The sequence below is a fragment of the Augochlora pura genome, chromosome 7 (assembly GCF_028453695.1).
Source record: "Augochlora pura isolate Apur16 chromosome 7, APUR_v2.2.1, whole genome shotgun sequence".
NCBI lineage: Eukaryota > Metazoa > Arthropoda > Insecta > Hymenoptera > Halictidae > Augochlora > Augochlora pura.
In genome coordinates, this window is record NC_135778.1 from 25,716,060 (window position 1) to 25,738,905 (window position 22,846).

Sequence of the window (22,846 nt, forward strand, 5' to 3'; positions counted from 1 at the left end):
ATAAATTGTATGTGCCAACAACTGCATTTCACGAAAATTTCATTAATTGGTATTGACATTTTTATTAATAGTAGTCAATCTATCAGGCATTTTATTAAAGTTTTTTCAAATAACCGCCAATATTGTACTGACTTGCTTTAATAAATTTATTAAATATTCATTACACTACTAACGAAAAAATGTTCCCTATTAAATTAAATAAAACTTCATTTGAAAGATTGAAATTAAATCTCTTGGTAGGGGTAAAATGGCAATATAATCGTGGAGGGGATAATTTATAAATTTCTTTCAGACTGATCAGCTGATCGTCATAGATCGAATTACACTTTTTAACGTAGACAGATATATATTTTTTCAAGAGAAATGTTAAAGCAATAAATTGTTTAAAATACATATTTAAAAAGGAATCTGTTCAGAATGTTTGTATGTAAGATCGCGAATGTACGGAGATAATATTAGAGAAGGTTAAGATATACAAACTGTGAATAACGTTCGCAGAATGGATTTAATGAAGCTTCTACCATCAAGATCATCGAAGAATTTTTCCACAATGATCAGAAAAAAGTTTTATTTAAAGCTGAACATTCCAACGTTGTTGATAATATTGTTGTTTATTTTCCTGTGCATTCATTTCTCACCTTCTGCAAAGTGTTCATCTGATACACAGGAGATGAAAAACAAGTCAAAATACAGACTTATAATACTTATACTCTCCAGCCCTGATAATTTGGAATGGAGAGCAACTATTAGGAAAACATGGTTGGCACAAAAATATGCCACTGTAAGACACCTATTTGTGATAGGTACTGTCAATATATTACCAGAGCAAAGGGAAACTTTACTGTCAGAGAAACATAGGTTTAATGATTTGCTTTTACTACCAAAATTGATAGACTCTTATGGAACATTAACAAAAAAGGTTTTATATGCTCTGAAAGAAATTTATGAGCAATATGATTTCAATTATTTAATGAAATCTGATGATGATTCATTTGTATTGGTGCACAAAGTTCTGAAAGAGTTGGATAAGTGGGACAATAAAGGAACCAAAAGAGAACTGTATTGGGGCTTTTTCAATGGGAAAGCTACTGTTAAGAGAAGTGGACCTTGGAAAGAGACTGATTGGATATTATGCGATTATTATCTTCCTTATGCACTTGGAGGTGGATATGTTTTATCTTATAATTTAGTCAAGTTTATTGCATTAAACATGGACATTCTTAAGTAAGTTAAATATTAATTCTTTGTTAATATTATGATATACATATGCATACCTACTTAAACAATTTTTAGGTTACACAAAGCAGAAGATGTGTCCATTGGTCTCTGGTTAGCTCCACTGGCAAATATTGAAAGAAAGCACGATGTGCGCTTTGATACAGAATATCGATCACGTGGTTGTTCTAATCAATATATAGTTACACATAAACAAACAATTACAAATATGAAAAATATGCATGAATATCACCAAGCAACTGGAGCATTGTGTATGAAAGAAACCAGAAATCGAATGAGCTACCAGTACAACTGGACTGTTCCACCTAGTCAGTGTTGCAATTTACAATCAGGCATTCCATAATGAATGAGTGATTACACTTTCTGCAGTCAATATTCTAGTCATTATTTTTTAAAGCAATTGCACAGATTTATTCTGTATAGTGTAATAGTTGGAACAATTTATTCGGTAAGTATATCCCTGAAGCTGATTATAATATTTATTCTTCACTAAGAAATTAACTTAACTTGAAAATATTATCAATTTAAATGATTCTTGATCTTACAAAACATTTGACTTTCCTAATAATGCTATATTCTACCATAGCATTTCATGGTACTTGTAAATATAGTGCATAAACTTATTAAACATTAGTATTTAAGTGTCTGTGTTCTGGTAAATTAAATATATTTTCCGTAATTATATATAAAAAGTTTATTTATATTGTATATTTTATTTCAACAAAAAACTTACTCTCTATACAGTGTCATTTACATTTATAAAATATAAAAACAGTAATAATTTTAATTTTAATACTATAATTACGTGTCAATACTTAGTTTAAAGACAGAACTTCGATAAGCAAATCACAGACGTTCAAAAAACGGCCAAGGAAAAAATTATATAGAAAGTTGTAAAGCTCTTGTTTGAATTTCAGTTATTTATAATAAATTACTACTTTGTACATCTAAAAAAAGAAACATAGAAAGGGAGAACGATAATCATGGCCGATTCTCAAATCTTCATTTCTGTGATTAGCTAACATTTTGCTGTAATTTCATTATATCTAACATTGCCAGCAATACACGATAAACACTCACTCACAGCAATGTTGGATTCAATATAAATTCAGCTATTAGCACTTTCTTTTTGTTTCCCCTCGTGTTTCATTTTTTTTTACAAATTTTCTACCTTTTTTATACAATTCAATTACACTTCACGTTAAACCATGAGAAGTGTTTATATATGCTAATTTTAGAAATAATGTACGAGTCTTTTTCTTGAAGATACAACCAACAATTTTACATGACCCTTGAGATCTATTTCTTTTTTCTATCTTGCGTACATTTGGGACAGTACCATTTTCCTTTAGGTTTTGTAGTTAAGCCAACACAAGCAAAGTGGAACCATTCTATGGGACACTGAATTAAGAGAAGACAATAATATTATGCTTGTAAAAGAATAATAAATAAATAATGAAAATATACTAAAACATAGACTTACATCAGGATTATCACAACCAATCATTTCTCCATAAGAGACCTGATGACACAAACAATATGTTGGTTCATTGGGATCAACTGGCATATCTAAGACATCTGCTGGATGCCCAAGTGCACCAGAATCCACCTGTGCTCCACTACCCACAGCACCAGCAGATGATGCAGAAGCAACAGATCCACCTAGTATAGGTATTGAAAAGAGTATTATAATTTTCTATAGACAAATTATTGAAAAATATAAAAATAGTCAAACTAACCTTTCTTTTGTTTCTTCCTAGCTGTTTTTAACTCATCTTCGCTACTGGCACCTGCAGCACCTTTCTTCCGTTTTTCCTTCTCTTTCAACTTTTTTCTACCCTTTTTACTAGCATTGTTCTCTTCTTGTGCTCTGCTGCTGATTAATGCTTTGTCCTGTATCTCAGCTTCAAACCTTGCCAAGTCTGAATCTAGTCTTCTAATGTGTTTATCTACTAATTCATATGTTTGTATTGCTAACTGAACTTTGTCATCTCCATACTCTTTTGCCTTATTGAATAAATTTTGTATGTGTGTGAATTGTTCCTTTCTCTTCTCAGGAGATTCTTTCTTAATGTTTTTTAAATAATCATCTGCCAATTTATCTATATCTTTCATTAAACCCTGTGCTCTGGTGTCTAGATCTCGCATCAATGTAAAGTTCCTTTGTAATTCGATGGGTAAATGTTCCAAACCTACAAAATTCAAAAGAATATTATAAACCGAACCAAAATGTACACATGAAACATTTTTTTCGTTTCCAAATCTTCACATCAAAACAAAAATTAAATTTTTTTGGGCTAGAAGTATTATTTGCATTATCAAAATTGTATACTAATAAACTGTCAGTTTGTGTACTTTAAGCAATATTTACCCTACATATACAGAATTCTTTTTCAGTAAAAAACTTTCACTGTTTATTTTCATTTACCTTTCGTTTTATGTCATTCCGGTTCTATAGTTAACATAGGATTCATAAATCGTTAAATCTCGCTGATAGGAATAAAAGGTTTATAATATATATGACGCTAAATGTTTATTTAGTATTTTACTTGACTGAGCATACAACAAGTATGATTGTTTTTTCACAGTTTTAACGAGGGAAAAAAAGGATTGTGTACTTACTGTCTAAATAGTGCTCCAGATACAGTGCCGTCGTCATGATTCCCTTCACTTAATCGCGGAACGATAGAAAATTGCACGCTTCATGTAAGCGTTTCAAAATGATTTCGTATTCCGCGAAATTTATTTCAGCCGATATCGGTAAAAAAAAATGATGGAACCACTTCGCAATGAGCGATCGATGATTGTAGATGGTAGAAAGCGATAGACATCACGCTCACGGCTGCCAACTATGTGTGTCCTCATTATCAGTGTACAATAATGAGTCCTACTCCTACATACTTCCAGGCCACAGCTTGATCCGTAATCGAGGGTCAATATAGAAATGTTCTTTGTTCTGATTGGCTGATGATTCACTGCTGAGACAGAATCCACTACGGATTGGATGCGAAAGCAAGCGTGTAGAAATATACATTACTGTATCGCGTTTTCGGTGCGAAACGGCAATTTGATATATTTGTCTTCTTTAAATAATTTTATAAGACAATAGATTCATACATGTTTTGTATCATATAGGACAAATTCAAATCTAATAGAATTACACAAGCTTAATTCAAATTTTTCATTTTACCCTTAACCTAATAAAACTGTATTAAAAAATGTATTAAGATTTTTTGAATATATAAATACAGTTTGTAATATTTATTAAATATCTGGATACAAAAATTATTTATAGTGAACAATTAACATTCTAATTCTAATTAAATACTTTATATGTATAAGCGAACAATTTTGTGAATTGTACTGTATTGTATTTTAGACAAAATTATTAAAAAGTATTACAGTAATGAGGCCTACACTTGCATACTTTTCGTGCTCTCTAAGCTGGCTCACACATCCCCACCATTTTACTGCGCATCCAGCTTCACGCAAGTACTTGCGAATGTCCCATCATATTCTATGTATGGTCTTCACATGGATAGAAAACGTACTTACTTTGCCGTGCTTGCAGCCTCACTTCGCACATTCGTTGGGTTAGCACGCCATCTGAAGCACGTGTCGTGAAATTTTATTTGTAAAGAAACTTTAATTTTCAAGTAAATGAAATTGTTGCGTCCAGTATTTGCGAAAGCTGTCCAATGTACTTTGAAGGAAATATGTTCCTTGGAAATGTTTTGACAAATTCACAAAATCTGGATAAGGTTATCATTGTAGTGGTTTGAGTCCAGCAATTAAAAGTTGTCAATGATATTCATGAATGTGGGGTTAAGTTTATGGAGGAATATACATTTTTTGATAATGAGGAAAATGAGGAGGAGAAAAATATATACTACTAATTATATCAGAACATAGAAAACAATTTTCTAACGTAATAAAACATAGTTTAAAGAAAGATATGTAGATTGATAGGTTAATTTGCTGATATCTGGATAACGTCGCCGATAAACTTTTAATACTTATAAAATGAATTGTTTTTTATTTTTATTTAATAAGTTATTTACGCCTACTACTTTCTCATTCCTTGTTATTTCTTTTATGTTTCACTGTTTTGCTATTAGTTCTAAAAATTCAACATGATATCACAATCTGCGCATGCGGATGGGCATATTGAATTTAGTTCGTACACGCTCACAGCTAGCATAGGTGGCAGTAGAAAAAATATCCCAAATCTTCTCTATAGAGTCAAGGCCTCTTATTTTTAATCGGAAGATTTTCTTTCTCCCATACATTTTATGCATTTCTTTCGACCATAGAGAACGTATTTGTGCAAAAATTTAACCATACTAAAATTGTACTATACTAAAGCCGGAAGTCCTATGAGAAGTTTTTACGTCCACGTCTCCAAATTGAGCAAATCTGATAAACCATTTACTAACAGCGTTGCCACTTCATCAAACTGTGCAAAGTTGTATACGCATGCGCATTTGAATACATATTCAAAAAATCGGTTGTCAAAAACTGTTGTAGTTTCGCCTCTGTAAATATAATCTGCGTTACACAGCAGACATGGATAATTTTACGATGAACTGACCAATGTAAAATCATTTTCCAATCAATAAACACATAGTGCTTACCGCATACTTTAACTCGAGGGTGTGAACTTATAGCGTAATTGTTATCGAGGTATGTACTACTTGTGAAACATCTATTTTGTATTTTTTATTGTATATGGAAATATTTTAAAACATAAAGATTTGTATATAATGATGTATATAATATTTTTTAACCAGAATTCGTAATGTAGTATTATTAAATTGTTGAAGGGATTAATTTTGCGGGATTCAGTGAATGTTCTTAAACAAAGGAAAAGATGTGTTATTTGTTTTGAGAGTGCTTCACGTGATCAGAGTACCAGTCGAGGTATTAGCTGTCAAAAAAATTTTCGCCACCGAGATACCAATGCTAATGATCTAATTAGTCGATCAATCGGACGTTTGTACTGGTAAAACGATCGATTTTGTCGTCGAATGATGACTACTGTAATTGACATACCTCCATCTTCCACAAAAAATACATCTGACGAAGGTAAGTAAATAAATAGACATTCAGATTTAAAATATTTAAGCTTCAGTTTTGCATAAAACTAAAAATTAAAATAATCACGCAATGTCACTTTTCTTTCTAATAATTTTTACTGAAAACTTTTTAGGAATAAGTGTTTTGTTTTAAAAGTTTTAAGAGTGTTGTTTTTCGCTCCTATGAGAGATTGCAGATTAAATTTGTTAATAGTTAATATTAGAATAGTCTTTCTGTTTCTTGATTTGAATTATCTTTTTTTGAAAATATTTATAGAAATTTATTTTTACTGCCACTTTTTCCTGAAATTTACTTATTATTTTGAGTATTTCTAACTATTGTTGTATACATTTAACATTTTATAGTACCTCCTTCATATCAACACTCACCTTCACAAGATGGATCATGTACTTCAGCACCTCCGCCTCCAGGCTATTATCCAAGTGTAAATAGAACTAATAATCATAACTTTGTACTATCTTATGGTTCTACGCAATCAACTGCAGTCATTGTACCAGATATTATTGTAGTTGGTGAATGTCCTGCCTGTAGAGTGAGTATGTTACTATATATATATATATACTTTATCTAAAATTTGAATATAGTACAGAATTTTGTGTACATAATATATAGTTCTTTTGTCAGATTTATTTTACTTGGTAAAAGCTATAAATTGTTTTGTAATGCTTCACAAAGTTTTTAATGCTATACTTTTAAACTATAGGTGGGTATAATGGAAGATGATTATTCATGCCTTGGACTGCTGTGTGCAATTTGTTTCTTCCCTATTGGGATAATTTGCTGTTTAATGTTAAAAACACGACGTTGTTCCAATTGCGGTGCTTACTTCAATTAATGTGTTATGATCAAAATAATATAATAATTGTAAGGTTTAAAGCTAGGCATATTAATAAGTACACATTGAAAATAATTTTTTATCAATTTTATGCAGCTACATAAATAGTCTGATACATACTTCATGGTAAGCCATGCAGCTCAACCAATGTTTATGCAAGTTAAATTCATTTTAATGCCAATGTAAATTTTACTTTTTATAGTTGTATGAAGATAGATATAACTAATCTTGATACACTTTCCACAGTGCATTTTAACAATAACAGTGAATTTAAAGAAGCGTTATATTTTTAGGGCATTATTTTAATGTATTCTATAAGAATGTAAAATTGTAAATTTATTTGTAACATTACAGCCGGTAACGTGCGCATTCAATGCACAGTGAATGTAGAAAGATGTAAAGGTGTCTGACACAGAGTTCATTAAAACATCCATACAACCAGTTTACAACTTTTGTTAAAACACGTGTTAATACACAATTGAGATTGACACTTTTATCTTCCTGTAAAACTTAGTATTTTGTAGCAACGATTTTTGGTGCATAATTTGATTTTTTAGAGTTTATATGAAGTGTTTGAATCTTAAGGGAATCCATTCTATTTTTTCCCTTATGCGAAAATGTAATCGGCGAAAAACCGTTGTATTTATAATGACGTGAATGTACGAATGCAAAATCTTAACGATAGTACATGTTAATTGCTCACATTATAATGTAAATTATTATAAAAAGAAACGTGGAATCGCTCTGCTACTGTAATACCCATGGGATTGATTGTATGTGGTATGCGCATGAAAGAAAAGATTTCATACTTCTGTATGTATGATGTTCGTCTCCTATTAGTAAAATATTCATTAAAGACTATCAATTTAAATTTTTCAATGTAATAAGTTTTCAAAAACTAATTTAATTTTACACTAAGCACTAAGTACTAAGTATGTTAATACAGAGACTTTATAGTTGCGAAAATTAATTCTTACGAACAATATGTAAAGACTGAAATTGGTATTAAAACTCGTTGAAGTTATCGACGTTTTATCGTGTTTTATTAAGTCTCTCTTACACTTTAATCGCTATTTTACTTTTTGAAAGTAATACGCAAGAAATAAACAAATTTGCAGATTTATATACAACGTATGAAATGTTTAAAAGATGCTTATTATTATATTTTGTATAGCGTTATCGGGTATTTTTATACTGTTACCTACAATATGTGGATAAAGAATAGTCTTTCATTAAGAATTGACGTCAAAGACATATCTGCTTAGATAATCAGATTATGATATGATAAAACTAATAAAACATACGTTAAGGATTGCTAACGTTCAATGGAAAATATCTTAATTTCTATATGTAATTAACGAATATTAATCACTTACCTATAATCGATTGAATAGTCACTAAGAAAGTTTGATCCAAATAATCCGTGATAGCGTGTACGAGATACGTGCATGACATATTTCCACTTTTGCAATTCTGAACATGCATATGTATTTATGCATATATGCACCAAGTATTTTTCTCTTGTATGATTAACGACTGCATAATTACTATAAGATGCTAGATTATCTGCATGCCCATGATTTACAAACAGTGAAATAAAATTAATACAAATGTTCAATCCAAAAATTTATTCTGTAGAAGATACTGTTAAAATACTCTTAAGGTTTCAATATTTCTATAGAATTTTATTTCCATTTTACTCGAGTAATTTCCGATAATTTATTAATTTATAATTATTAATATATATTATATTAATATAATAATTTATAATTATAATTTATTCAAAGGAAACTTTGTTTTATTTATGAAACAAGCAGCTTTCGAATTGTGCTATTATTGTTACACCATGTATACATAGGTCAGAGAGGGTCAGTATTGAGGAAAATATTTGCTGTGTCCATATAATCGTTTTGCATAAATCATCAATAGGCTGCATTTAATTTTTAATCGGTACCATGTTCATATTAATTTGCTGTGCATATAATACTTCTTTAATTTTTCTATTATTAGATACTTTCTACTCATAAATTCTGTCTACCTATTAGAAACTATTAAAGGTACATTTAAATGTTTAGACGTAATTAGATCTTCATTAGATTATCAGACGTGAAATAGATCTTGGTATTTCAGTTTGGTATTTGCACAGAAAGCTTTCAGTTTAGTAGCATTCAAGCATCTCAATTAAGCAAAATTGGAGTTGAGAAAAAAAGCAGGAAAGGGGAAACCAGTCGCGCACTATCTCTAAACAAACCGAAGGTAGTCAACACGCAACGATCTTGTCCTTGGTCCGCGGGCATTAATAAGTATAAAAGAAACTTGACGACCACCTCGGGACCAGACCATGGAAAGCCGCGGTGCATTAATCATGCCGGCGAATGAGGAAACTTCGGATCAGTTAGTGCCTCAGACAGCAGACAACGCTGTGGGAAAAGTGTCTATGAAGTCGGTGACCATCAATGGTTTGCAGAACAATTTTACTCTTTTATCTTTGGACAATGAAGATGAGGGTTGTCCAGGTTCCATTGATGAAGAGGATGTCACAGAAAAATACAAATACAGGAGTCTACCCATAAGGCAATTCCATGAGAAGTTCATGAGAACTTTTGTCGATCTGCTGCTGGAAGAAGCAATTTTTAAGGTAAGACAATTTTCTGAAGATTCATGTATTTAAAGTCCGATTTGTTTACCATATGCTTTGATTGTTTTTTTTTTTCTGAAACTAAAAGGGATCAATAATTTATACTTTTTATTAAGTCTTTTAGCTAGTCACAAATAAGGTAATTAAGGTTTATGTATAAAATTTACAGTCTATCGATTATTAATAAGTTTCATAGATTTAATTGATTTGATATAAGTTGAGAAGCAGGAACAGCTGACCTTTATTGACTCAGTGTTCATGTGAGAGAATATTTCCTATTATAAAAAAGTTCGATATTTTAAATGATATTAAGAATATTTAAAATAACAGGAAAACTAATTGTTAATAGAACGTTTCTGACAACATGAAAAAATGAATAAGAACATATTCCTTTATAAGGAATTTTCATTATGTTTGTATAAATGTAATGCGACAAATTTGCAAAATAAAACAATTAATGTATGTAAATTATATATTCACGTGTACATACATCATACGCCATTCATATTTAACGTTCATATAATTCTATCTCTGTTTCATCAAACATTGTATCAAATTATATGTGAACGTGGAATTTTGGACCAGCATTTACATTGCAATAAACAGGAGAGTAAGCCGAACTCTTGACATATATTTGTGAGACAGAATCTGTACGTTATCACATCATGCTAATGTCAGCAACCTCGAAGTGAATGGCCTTAAAGCAGAGCAATTTTTGCTTCATTCATTATCACGAAACAATTCTGAAATAAAATACATCATTAACTTCAATCGATTACTCCGTATTCAGGTGTTAATTAGGATTTTGCCGGTTGCTTCAACGTTGATTATCATTTTCTGAATGTAAAACCACTTTTATATGGCGTTGCATAAGCAGTAAAATATAAATTACGATGCAAAACGTTTCGTGAAAAACGTCATTGATCGACGAGACACGTCGAGAGTCTGATTTTCCTTCCGTTTGTTTTCTGTGACTCAAACGTTCTTCATACAGATTTTTTCCTCACTAATTAATGACAGTCCGTCAATTCATGGACAAAGAATTACGCCGTAGATGAATGCGAGTAACTGCCGCAATCCGCAATTCGCCTAAGGCGAAACAGATAAAAGAGTGCGTCACTAAAAAGTACAGATAGATTTTCCTACTGACACTTTTGAAATCACTGTGGCACACTTACTTGAGGCTTCAGGATGCCAACAGAAATGCCAACGGAAATGGCATTATTCAATAAATATTTCGACTGTAAATCATTTTATATTTTGTATGCACAATTCTAAAGGAAAATCATATTATTAATATGTGCACATATTTAAACAATTATTAAAGTAAAAAGAATAATTTAATTTTTATGGATATTTAATTTCTATCAAAATTGAACAGTATCGGCGATGTTGTAAATCATGTATTTAATGCCGAAACAAAAAGTATTTTATGTAAAAGTGAAAATTTATTCAACAATGTAACATTTGCCAAGAACTTTACCGTAATAGTTTCTAAAGATATATGTTACAAAATTTAGTCCTGAATACAAGTTAGTTCTTCAGACTGAATAGTCTTAATGCCGTGTAAATGTTTGTTGAAGGTCGAATAAAAAAAATTCGAAAGCATAACATTATACTTCAATGAAGCAGAACAGCCATGATCTCTTTTCTTTGGTGGAGTCCTTAATTGTGTTTGCTTCCTCCACTTATCTTGAAATTTCTTTCATTCGTTTTATTTGCACTAAAAGCATGATCTTCTAGCTCTAAAATGACCTTAACTTTTTATCATGCTGTAGTATTACCTTTCATAATCCTTTAGGGGACCTCAAGAAAAAATCGTGTGGTGGAATGGATGGAGCCAACGGCGCTCCATTCAACCATTGATCTAACGCTCTCTGATCAAGGATGCTCACACGAGAAGCTGCTTTTGTTGGCTCGCAACGTGATCAAGTATAGCGTGAAAACAGGTCATCCTCGGTTTGTGAACCAACTGTATTCCAGCGTAGACCCGTACGGTCTTCTCGGACAATGGCTGACAGACGCTCTAAATCCTTCGGTGTACACTTATGAAGTCTCACCAGTGTTCTCCTTGATGGAAGAAGAACTGTTGAAAGAGATGAGAAAGATAGTTGGTTGGAAGGACGGCAGAGGCGACGGTATATTCTGTCCAGGCGGCTCCATTGCCAATGGCTATGCCATTAATTTAGCTCGTTATTACAGGTACTAACTATGATACCTATCTCTAACACGTGATATTCATTTTTCACATTAATCGAGTGATTATTCCTAGGTTTCCACAATTAAAAGAACTGGGAATGTCCAGTGCTGGCAGACTGATAGTTTTCACTTCGCAGGATGCTCACTATTCAGTTAAGAAACTCAGTGCATTCTTGGGAATAGGAAACAGCAATGTCTATGAAGTGAAGACAAACTCCAATGGCAAGATGTCTATCACAGATCTGAAGGCTCAGATCAATCAAGTCATCAGTGAAGGTTCTACTCCTTTGATGGTCTCTGCTACAGCTGGAACAACTGTCCTGGGAGCTTACGATCCTCTGAGAGAAATAGCAGAAATCTGCAAGAAGCATAATATGTGGTTTCATGTAGATGCAGCTTGGGGTGGAGGAGCACTCATGTCTAAGACTTACAGACACCGTTTGGATGGTATTGAGCTGGCAGATTCTATTACTTGGAATCCTCATAAGTTGCTTGCTGCACCACAACAGTGTTCAACACTGCTATTACGCCATCAAGGACTCTTGCAGGCTGCACATGGCTCCAAAGCCAGTTATCTCTTTCAGCCAGATAAGTTCTATGATACTTCTTATGACAATGGCGACAAACATGTGCAGTGTGGTCGAAGGGCAGATGTACTGAAATTCTGGTTCATGTGGAAGGCAAAGGGCACTCAAGGATTGCAGAAGCACGTGGATCGCGTATTCGAGTTAGCTCAGTATTTTACAGATTACGTGAAACAGAGAGAGGGCTTCAAACTGCTGCTTGAGCCCGAGTGCACTAACGTCTGCTTCTGGTACGTGCCAGTTTCGAAACGTCACTTGAAGGGTGAAGAGTTGTCGAAGGCTCTTCAAAAAATTGGGCCGACGGTGAAGGAACGTATGGTTAAGAAGGGATCGATGCTGATCACTTATCAACCGTTGAGAGAATTGCCTAACTTCTTCAGGCTCGTCCTGCAGAATTCTGGACTGACGAAAACAGACATGAGATTTTTCGCCGAAGAAATCGAGAGGCTCGCCAGTGATTTATAGAAGAATTATATAAAAATTATAGAAGAATTATAAAGTGACACTGACTGTTTACAAATAATCTAAGTTAAAGTAATACGCAATGAGAATTAAGATACTGTGGAAAAGATACACCATGTAACAAAAAAAAAAAGAATAAAGCATCTTTTCATAAGTTTCATATGGTATAATAACTTCTTTATTTTTTATTAATTTTTTTCAGAAAATTATTTTATACTTTTTGATCGTTGGTCTCTTTCAATGAACATGTTCCTGTTTACAATAGTAACAGATTATGCACTGACAAAACAATTACAAGTATAAAAGCATACAGGTGGTATGCATTTTCAAAAGACATATAATCAAATGTAATATTGTCTTCTCATATAGGATCGTGTTCAAACGTTTAAAGCTCCTAAATCTCACGCGATTGCACAAATATTTAATCAAGATCATCTATGCCATATTTAATATCATAAGTACATGTAGTATGTATTATTTCATCGAAATAGTTAACACCAAACAATAAAAAAATATATTTTACAACGTCAATAAATACGTGAACAACGAATATTAAGGCAAGTTACATCTGGCAAGTTTAAGATAAACACTGAAAGTTACTGATACGCAATAATTAGAATTTTGATTAAGAACATTGAGGATCTTGGGCAAATGTGTACACTTAAGCTAGACATTTTGACTGAGTTGATTCTGAATATTGTAATCGTTTTGAACAGATTTACAATATCTCTGAAATAAAGTACTTTAGTAACATAAACAATGAGTGGGATTTCTAGTAGCGAGTAAAAACTATCTAAACATACTTGATCTGACAATATCGTTGTGAGTATTATAAAAACATATCGTATGATCTCGCGACATCATTATTCGTAATTACTATACACATACACACCGATCACACATTAAACAATTCTGAAAAAGAAGTGAATACCATCAACTTTTCAATATAATAACAAATTCATATTGTATGTACAAGCGTTCGAAGAATCGCGAAATTCTTTTGTGCAGACAATTGTCTACACAATTCTAATATATTTATTAGATTAGTATCCTATCCATGCCAGAATTCGTGCTACAATAATAAACTAGATAATAGTGTAAATAGTTTTTGTAATATTTCATTAGAAAATGCGAACATGCCTCTAACAAATTTCCGTAAGTTTAAAAACAATTGATACAAATTTTGATGATCTGCACATTGTTATCCTGGCATTTCAAGTACTAAAAAATGCAACAATGTTACAATTGTACGTTTATTTGTATTCTTCCAGGAACTTAAGGTGAAATTGTTTTAAATTCTCAAGCATTTCCTTCATTTTCTCTTTTTGCGGCAGAATCGTTGTTCTAAAATGATAGGTTCCGGGTTGTTGGCCAAAACCTGATCCAGGGATCACGCAAATACCTGTAGATTCTAATAACTTAAAAGCATAGAACACATCGGGCAGTTGATCTGCTGCTTCGGCTGCTTTTATGGCTTTCTTCGGTAATTCCAATCTTGGGAAGACATACATAGCACCCATGGCTGGATTCACCTGTAATTTTAAGCAAAATTTGAAGCAATCTTTATCATTTTGTGATCGTCGATCAGTAAAGCAGTAACGTCTAAAAATTTGTAAATTTGTCAAAACAAGCAAAAGTCTGCAGGATATTGTGCAATACCTTGAAACCTGGAATGCTATTTAATGTATCAACCACTAGCCGCGATCTCTCTGCCAATGATCGCAAAGTCTCTTCTCTTTCTTTTACAAATAATTGATGAGACGGTTCGTTGGGTTTTGGTGGATTCACCACTACATCCATGACTACTTGACCCAGAACAGTGGGACATAACATTGCTGAGATTGATTTCAACAGAATCGCCATAACCTTAGGATCCATGTTAATTATTTCCCCGTATCCACCGCGGATACCACATTCACCCATGTACCCTATTAGAAAATAATAATAATAAAAAAGAAAACTTTACACTAATTACTAATAATTCTAAACGTACCCTTAGATACAGACATGAAAGACGCTAGTTCCATTTTAGAGTATGGTTCTCCCATCTCTGTCATAACTTTTTTGAAAGAGTGGAAGGCACTGTTCTTATCGTACACATTGTCTTGATAAACCTCATCGGCTAACAAGAATAATCGATTTTTATATGCAAAGTGAATGACGTCCACGATATTATTACGTGTGAGAACCTGGCCAGTTGGATTACCAGGGTTAATCACTACTAATACGCGGGGGTTGCAATTTCTTCTTGATTCATTCAAAGCTCTCTCTAATTCAGAAATATCTAGTGCCCACTTGTTCTCCTCATTTAGATAGTAACTGATCTGACTAAGACCAAATTCTGCCAATGTCGCAGAGTAGAGTGGATACTGTGGTATTGGGACCATCACACCAGATGGTTTTCCATCCAATCTTTCATTGAATAGTTTCAGGACTGACTGTAACAAGACGAGGTGCACATAACTACACATGACATATTTTCTTATCTCTTAAAGTACACAGTAATGACACCTATATGATACAGAGATGTGAAAAAAAACAAGAACTGCTTATCATAGGTGTCACTATTGACCTTTGAGATCTTACTTAAAAGTTTACATAAGATATATTGAGTATTTATATTGTATATAAGAGAAATAATCTGCACACTTTGATTCCATCCGAGGCACCATTCGAAAGGATGATGTTACGGTAATCACATGGAAATCCGTCACGGTTCTGTATATATTCGGCAACGTGTTTGCGGATGACTTCAATCCCTGCTGACTCTGAGTATGAGCCAACACTGCCTCCTTTACATCCACACAAGATAGTCCTAGCTCGCTCTTTTGCGTCCTCGGGATAACTGGGATCATTAAGGAGATTCGGTGACACTGTCAGGGTCAGTACTTGCCTCAAGAAGGTAATTGGCTGCTGACCCATGGCATGTGCATCTCCCACATTGGCTTTTATCACCTCCTTGAATGGTTTCTTAGCTCCCTAAAAAAATAGTAATTTGTTAAGAATAATTTAACTAATTTCTGCATAACCAGCATGAAATAACTATTGATCTTAAAATGCATTATTCAATGTTATTTGCTGGTCCACAATTGGTCGATTAATTAATAATTGATTTAATTATCACTGCTATCTAAAATTTACATTTACACACCATGTGAAATATTATTACTTCATATTGATAAATATCTAGTACAAACCAACATTGATTTTTATTTAGAAAAATGTTGAAAAATCGATTTTAATTAAAATCTTTGCAATGAAAAAAATCCAAGAAATTATTTAAATAATTATATTCTATTACATTTCTAATCATGGTATACAGTAAGGAAAAATGGCAATTACTGTTTTAAAAATTGATTGGTAAAAACTGAAGGTTGAATAAAATTATTCTCATAGTATTCCACAGTTATTGCTAAAAGATTAGTTATGATTAGTGTTATTAGAAATTTGAGATTATGTTCAGGATCTTATGTTAGCATTGTAATTATATTCAAGGTTGCGTACAGTTTTAAAAGAAGTCCGCGTCTTTTAAATGCTTAGCCAAAAACGTTGAAAAGGAATGAATTATTAATTTAGGAAAGCAAAAGTTATGCATAATTTATGGGTGATCGACATTCTTAGTGTGGTAACATGTTTCGCGGTGATGAGATCGGTATTTAATTTCCAGTTTCAGTTTAACTTATACTTTGCATATCACGCGCTAACAACTGTTGTTGGCACTACTGAACCGCATGACTCACAGTCACTCGGTACACTAAAAATTATCATACAAATTATGCAGCATTGCTATAAAATTCATTTACTGAATTTTGTAACTATTAAAATATTACAAGATTGTCGAACATTTACAGTAATTAAACTAATTGATTATAATAACAATAACCAGTCCTAAACCCTACAACTATCAAGATAATTCCATTGAATATTATCCTAGAAGATTCAATTTAAATGTTACTCCTTAAAAATGCTATCTGTCGAGTTTAATTTACAAAAAATATTAAAAAAAAAATAATTTTGTGGTTTAAAGGTTACTTTTTAAAAGCAATTGAATGTCCGTCGTATGAGTTTTATTATGGCTTTCAACTTAACGAGACTCATTGCAATCGCCAATTTCACTGAACGATGATCGGAAAAGTATAATAATGATAGCCGATAACAATAAATGGATAGTTCCTTTTATGGTGGACCTTGGCTCTTTTCGTATCTATGGGACTATGTAACTATGCCAACAAGTAGTATTTATAGTTAATATGACCATTGTTCTGTGAACGTAGGATGTCACAAGTTTGCGAAATGTTTATTTGCCTTGTCTCAGTTTATGGTTTCGAATTACGTGACAAAACAGCAAACCGCCTAGACGAGTCACATTACTAAGTAAGCTGCAATGTAGTGTTCGTAAACACGCGTGATTTATAATTGCGACGTAAAAAGTGCGCATCATTGTTTGAGTTATGAACCATTGATATTTACACACCAGTTGGATTTGGAACGTTTCCGCGTTATTTCGGAAAGTAGTTCAGTTGCATCGATATTACGCGATAATCAAAACTCTATTTTTAGTTGGTAATACCTCGATAGCTGACTCTGCGACAGGTGGTTTAATCGATCAAGGAAAATCGAGACTGTATGCAGAAAAATAATCGACACACAAGTCATATGAAATTGTGAATGTATTTACTTTCTAAACTGTAAACGTATTTCCAAACGTATTGTGTTATTTCTAATATTCGATTATTATAAAAATTATCTTACTGCACGTAAATCAACATCATATCTTATAATCGTTATGTTTTTAAATGATAAGAATTGTGATAGTCACGCTTTAGTGACACTTAAAACATATTAAGTGGTAACGGAAATGTCAATTGCGTTAAAATAGCATATATGAACCAATTGTCACGCTGGTAGGATTAACTGAAGCGGAGAAATATTTTTATCGAACAACTTATGGTACAGTATAATAAGTAGTTGTTCAGTACATCTCCGAAAATTAAACGCGAATCAACACTTTTTTAATAAAGTTGTAATAGGTTGATTTGAATTTCGCGGCCTTTAATAACAAAATTTGAAAAGGTCCGAATAATTAAGTTACGGTACAAAAAGAACATTAAACATGTACAAATCGAAACAGAAATATGTACTTATTTATGCAAAGATTAGATTGCAATTACCGGACTTCAACCTTTTATCATCACTTACGGTATCCTAATTTGCGACCACCTTTATTGAATTAAAAAGCGATATCTTTATTACGATAATATGATACAATATTTATTTAGGGTATTAATAGAATATCGAAAATTTTCGTTAAAATTTTGCAACACAAGCATATTTTCCATCAACATAACCTCTTTTCTTTAAATAATTTCTTCAATTCAATTTTTTTGCTTCATAATTTATAAATTAATGTACATATTTCATCTTAGGAATATCTGTCACATTTATGAATTATTTTTTCTATTCACAAGTACCCCCGCAGTCATTTGTTTCCAATCGTTCTCTAATTTCTTAATATCTGTTCATATTATTGTAAATAATAAAAACTAAGCACAAATTATGCATATGACTAAGAAACAAAAATAAACCACGTTGGTGTAAATCCATAAAAATTAATGGCATATTATTCTCCAGAATGTACTTTGTTTAATTGTGAATAATCAACAAATTCGCGAAGAAGTGGTACGATCAATATAGCATCGGAAAGAATTCAAAATTCGCTTAATGTAAACTGTAATTTTGAAAAACAGTGAACTTAATACACTGTGGTCCTGATTTTCATTCATCCGACTCATTTACTAAAAGATTTGTAACTTCTTCTGTCCAGTTCCATATGCGCGTCCATTCAAATTTGTCATCATGTTCGCCGTTGCATACGATATATATACATATACATATGTAGATCAAGCTGGTGGAATGCATGTATTCCTGGGATGTGCATTAGTTGATTGTTCGTCGGCATGCGTGGGTGCTTACCTTCTGAAGTTCTTTTTCGATTTCGAGGGCGCGGACGAGAAGAGGTCCGCGCACCGCGTATTCCATCTTCCTTAGGTTGGTAAAGACAGTGTCCTCGGTGAGGACCTTGCCGGCGGGTGTGACGCTTGCCATGCCGCGACGAAGTGCTCGGTCAGCAGCGGATCGCAGGACTACCGTCTCCGCAGCCGTCAAACGTGCGGATGCTCTGCCTCCTGGCGTCCCTGACCCCGCGGAAACAGTCCGTTGTTCCCACGTTCTTGTCCGACCGGCCGCAATAACAGTGTTCCACCAGCGTGGCTGCGGCATCGTTCCACCGTCAGATCCTCTCTCTTTACCTCCAGTTCAATCAGTTGCCAGACGGTTCCGATAATTCGCTCGACGAATCCTGCAGTGGGAAATTTCGCGCACGCGCACGTACCTGCAAATAGTCACGGGAGAAGGTATATATGTACAATATGTTTGTATAGCTATCAGAACGACTATACAGTCAACGCAATACATACTCATATGTATATCCGCGATATGCATTACGTAATGACTCTTTACTAACGAGAATTTCTAAATGATTATCGGAGATCCATTATCTGGTTAAATGATCCCTTGAGGATTGATTTGATTTACAACGATCTTGATACTTACTGGATCGAATTGTAGTTAGGATCAGTGAGTATGTGATAAAAACAACTATTTGATTTGAAAATTTTGTTGATCTTTGTAGGACTCTTGTGCCTATAGTGTGGAGAGATTGCCAATTGGATGAGACTGATCTGGGTAGTTTGGGATTTTGAATGAGAGAACAGTAGGCGAGTGGAGAAAAGACCGGGTATTTTAAACTGTCCATTTTAACCGCGAACCCGTGATCAAATTCAGCCGGTTCGCGCAAATCTGTTATTAAAAGTTTTAGTTGTCGAGTTAATATCTGATGATACTTGATTTTAGTCCTAATATGTTTTAAATTATAACTTTTACTTAGAATTTGATCCGCGTTGTAGAAATAAACATAAATTATACTCTGTTATACAGTATCCAAAACTGGTTCAATTTTTTGAACTTATCTATCTTCAGTCATCGCAATTTATATTTACTCTATTCTATGTATAACTTTTTCTTCTCAGGAGCAATGTACAGATTTCACAAAACCTACAAGTAAATATGGTAATGCAATAAATACTACAACGTAATGCAACAGATTGTGTAATCAATGATAAAATTATAAATAATGTAACGAAGGAGATGTTTCTTATCAGTACTTAAGCGTACGTCAATTTTGTTACGAAAATACTCGAATATGATAAGAATGCGGAAATTTTCCACGAGAGTTCTGTTTTATCGGCTGAGCTGGCCAACTGATTCTAACAACACGATTCGAAAATATCAGACTAGTGTTTTTACGACTTTCGCGTTCTGACAATCAATAATCTTGAAGACCGAGTTAACCTTGTTTCCAAGAAACTGGACTCCCTTTTTGAATGTTATTGCATCTACGTAAAACCGACTTTATCTTTCAAAAGTTCTAATGCACTGGCAATTAGACAAACGATCACTTTCTATACATATAGAAACACAATCACTTTTTCGTATTGAGCGCAATGTCGATTTATTTAAATTTTGCAACGTGCCTTTGTTACAATTACTTACGAGACTGATCGACCTCATATAATGCATTTACATTGTACAATTTAATCGCTCGCCATGACTTAGTTAATCGATAGCCTCGATCTAGCCTCTGCTGCAAACTAATCATTACCGACCTATATTCCCTATTTATCCGAGTATAGGTCTGGCCCCTGACAACCACTGATGAATTTTTCCTATTTCCTCGGTTCTATTTGCAAACGATAATGGGAAAGAAATGTTTTGAGAGTAGTCTAAACACCAGTAATTGCTTGTTAGTCATCGGGTTCCAGAGCATGGTTCTTCACTGGCGAAGTAGTTAGTACGATAATTAGCTTAGAATGCCAACGTGATATAAAATATCCTTTCCCAGGTGAATGAAAGAATGAAAAAGCTTTAGGTTTTGAATTACTGCTTGCTATTCCATTTCACATAACGAACAAGTCACTCTAAGTTATTATTAGCATTCTGTATCTGCCATCTGCCCTGGCATTACCAAAAAAGCGAAAAGCCAAGAATAATTCGTGCGAGATCACTTCAACCATGTTTTCAAATATATTTCATGGCGTGACCTTGAAGTGTCTGTATCCTCCAGGTGCACTTCATTAGCATTCTTTAACGAACTGTCAAGGACACTTCAAGATCACCGACATTCCGTACTCGCAAAATCGATGAAAAAAATCGCGGGATACCTTAAAAAACAAACAGATCGATTTGTTACTATTCAGTATGATGAGGACGAATGAAGTGTAAAAACAGCGAGACTCACCTGGCGATTGAAAGACGCTTCCGATAGGATTTATTCAGGGTTCCTCGAACTTTGAGGCGGTTTGCAGACCGGGTTATATCAATTGCCAGGAAAGAAGCCACTAAACGACTAAATCCTAGTGTCCGCGCATTGGGTGGTGCTGAGTCTCGCCCGCAACGATCTATATTCAGAAACATTGGGTCAGAATGTGTCTGGGAGACCGGTCCAGCGGGTTGTGGTCGTTTCACGGTAAAGATTCTGAAGCGCTTACCTTCGTGAAGGGGGAACGTGTTCGATGTCAGCGTCTGGCCAGGCAAACAACAGCAGTTAGAAGACGGCGCGACAGTAAAAGGGGGAAGACGCTCCGTCAGCCTAATCGACGAACAACGCCGTGAAGACCTCCCTGACGGGACATCTCAACGGCGTGAACGCGTTTTAAGTTTCACGCTTCGTCACAGAGTGCTGGTAAATTAAACAGAACGGCGGGCCCTCTAGAAAGCTTTCGCATTCTTCGGGCACCGTTGCACCGTTCTCTCACCTTAAAACCTCATTTGCGGTGCTATGCCGGAACGAATGTGTTTCGCGGTTTCACGGAGGATCACCTGGAGGCCGGCCGTTAACTTCCTCGAATTTGCCAAGTTGTTGTTCCTCCGACGGAGACCGACGAGTCTCTGCATGCACACGCTGCGGAACGGAGCGTGCGCAATCTGACACCACCCGAGAAACGATTGCTCTTTCGCGGACATAACATCAGATTCAATCCGATCATAAACTGTTTCGCGTTGACCCGGCTGCATCGGGGTCACGATCTCTGTACTATGAATCCTTTTATCCACTCCTAACCACACAAGGAGGTGGTTGCTTCATATTTTTTTTAACACGGGCCGATGCTCTAGATACGATTATATATTTTTATTATTATTATGTGCTAGCTGAGGTCAACGGTAAGGAAGAGAACTTTATTGCTACCACCAATAGTTCTTGAGCAAACCGTTGACAATACGCGGTTCATCTTGTATATGGGCAAAGGTATGCACCAAAAATGGTTTCTAGTTTCCCAGGACAAAAAGATCAGTCCATTTTCTAACGCCTGCATCATGTTTTGCATCTCAAATTACAGCTTTCTAATTTTCTTCTACCAGAAATAGTTCTCCTACAGCAGCAAATTACGGAAATCCTTTTTGTCGCACTGTAACTGTTTCCAGGCAGATAATTATTCATTTAATCGTACCTTACTATTAAACGTTCAAGGTGATTCCAACGACAGTATTGTAATGATAATTTACTTTTTCCGCTATGTCGAATATTGTTGTTTCCAAGCTTAGTTCAGTACCCGGCACGGTCAACGTTAGAACCTTGACGGACTAACCGAAAATATCATGCAATTATATCCATTAAATACCAAAACTAGTTTAGTTAGTTTTACTGCCTGTCCGTAGCCTTGAACAGCCTTCTAGGTC

The 22,846-nt window shown here is 33.9% G+C and overlaps 5 protein-coding genes across 9 annotated transcripts; 3 read left to right on the plus strand and 2 right to left on the minus strand.

Moving 5' to 3' along the window:
* Positions 1-274: 274 nt before the first annotated feature.
* Beta3galtii (beta-1,3-galactosyltransferase 6) lies at positions 275-2,733 on the plus strand. Of its 2 annotated transcripts, XR_013494476.1 has the most exons (3): positions 275-1,224; positions 1,294-1,684; positions 2,589-2,733. XR_013494476.1 is itself a non-coding variant. In XM_078186413.1 (2 exons), exons 1-2 carry the CDS (start codon positions 500-502, stop codon positions 1,577-1,579), a joined length of 1,011 nt encoding a protein of 336 aa, XP_078042539.1. In that variant the 5' UTR covers positions 275-499; the 3' UTR covers positions 1,580-1,768. The 2 variants fall into 2 exon arrangements, 1 of the variants encoding a protein (XP_078042539.1); XM_078186413.1 differs by lacking the exon at positions 2,589-2,733 and having other exon boundaries at positions 1,294-1,768.
* Ing5 (inhibitor of growth protein 5) lies at positions 1,916-4,093 on the minus strand. Its single transcript, XM_078186415.1, has 4 exons — positions 3,859-4,093; positions 2,976-3,428; positions 2,720-2,898; positions 1,916-2,637 (listed from the first exon to the last, which is right to left on the minus strand). Exons 1-4 carry the CDS (start codon positions 3,893-3,895, stop codon positions 2,536-2,538), a joined length of 771 nt encoding a protein of 256 aa, XP_078042541.1. The 5' UTR covers positions 3,896-4,093; the 3' UTR covers positions 1,916-2,535.
* Positions 4,094-5,409: 1,316 nt separating this feature from the next.
* On the plus strand, positions 5,410-8,192 carry LOC144473153 (membrane protein BRI3). The gene is made up of 4 exons (XM_078186775.1): positions 5,410-5,919; positions 6,060-6,321; positions 6,678-6,865; positions 7,037-8,192. Exons 2-4 carry the CDS (start codon positions 6,264-6,266, stop codon positions 7,166-7,168), a joined length of 378 nt encoding a protein of 125 aa, XP_078042901.1. The 5' UTR covers positions 5,410-5,919; positions 6,060-6,263; the 3' UTR covers positions 7,169-8,192.
* Positions 8,193-9,509: 1,317 nt separating this feature from the next.
* On the plus strand, positions 9,510-13,211 carry Black (glutamate decarboxylase-like protein black). Its single transcript, XM_078188027.1, has 3 exons — positions 9,510-9,806; positions 11,608-12,008; positions 12,079-13,211. The coding sequence occupies exons 1-3, from the start codon at positions 9,510-9,512 to the stop codon at positions 13,052-13,054; spliced, it is 1,674 nt and encodes a 557-aa protein (XP_078044153.1). The 3' UTR covers positions 13,055-13,211.
* LOC144473806 (alanine aminotransferase 1) lies at positions 13,203-22,273 on the minus strand. 4 transcript variants are annotated; one of them, XM_078188031.1, is made up of 8 exons: positions 21,925-22,273; positions 21,658-21,691; positions 21,408-21,567; positions 19,025-19,442; positions 15,701-16,030; positions 15,045-15,489; positions 14,711-14,979; positions 13,203-14,583 (listed from the first exon to the last, which is right to left on the minus strand). In XM_078188031.1, exons 4-8 carry the CDS (start codon positions 19,328-19,330, stop codon positions 14,305-14,307), a joined length of 1,629 nt encoding a protein of 542 aa, XP_078044157.1. In that variant the 5' UTR covers positions 19,331-19,442; positions 21,408-21,567; positions 21,658-21,691; positions 21,925-22,273; the 3' UTR covers positions 13,203-14,304. The 4 variants fall into 4 exon arrangements, with proteins under 4 accessions (XP_078044157.1, XP_078044155.1, XP_078044156.1 ...); XM_078188029.1 differs by having other exon boundaries at positions 21,658-21,758; XM_078188030.1 differs by having other exon boundaries at positions 21,658-21,801.
* Positions 22,274-22,846: the final 573 nt, after the last annotated feature.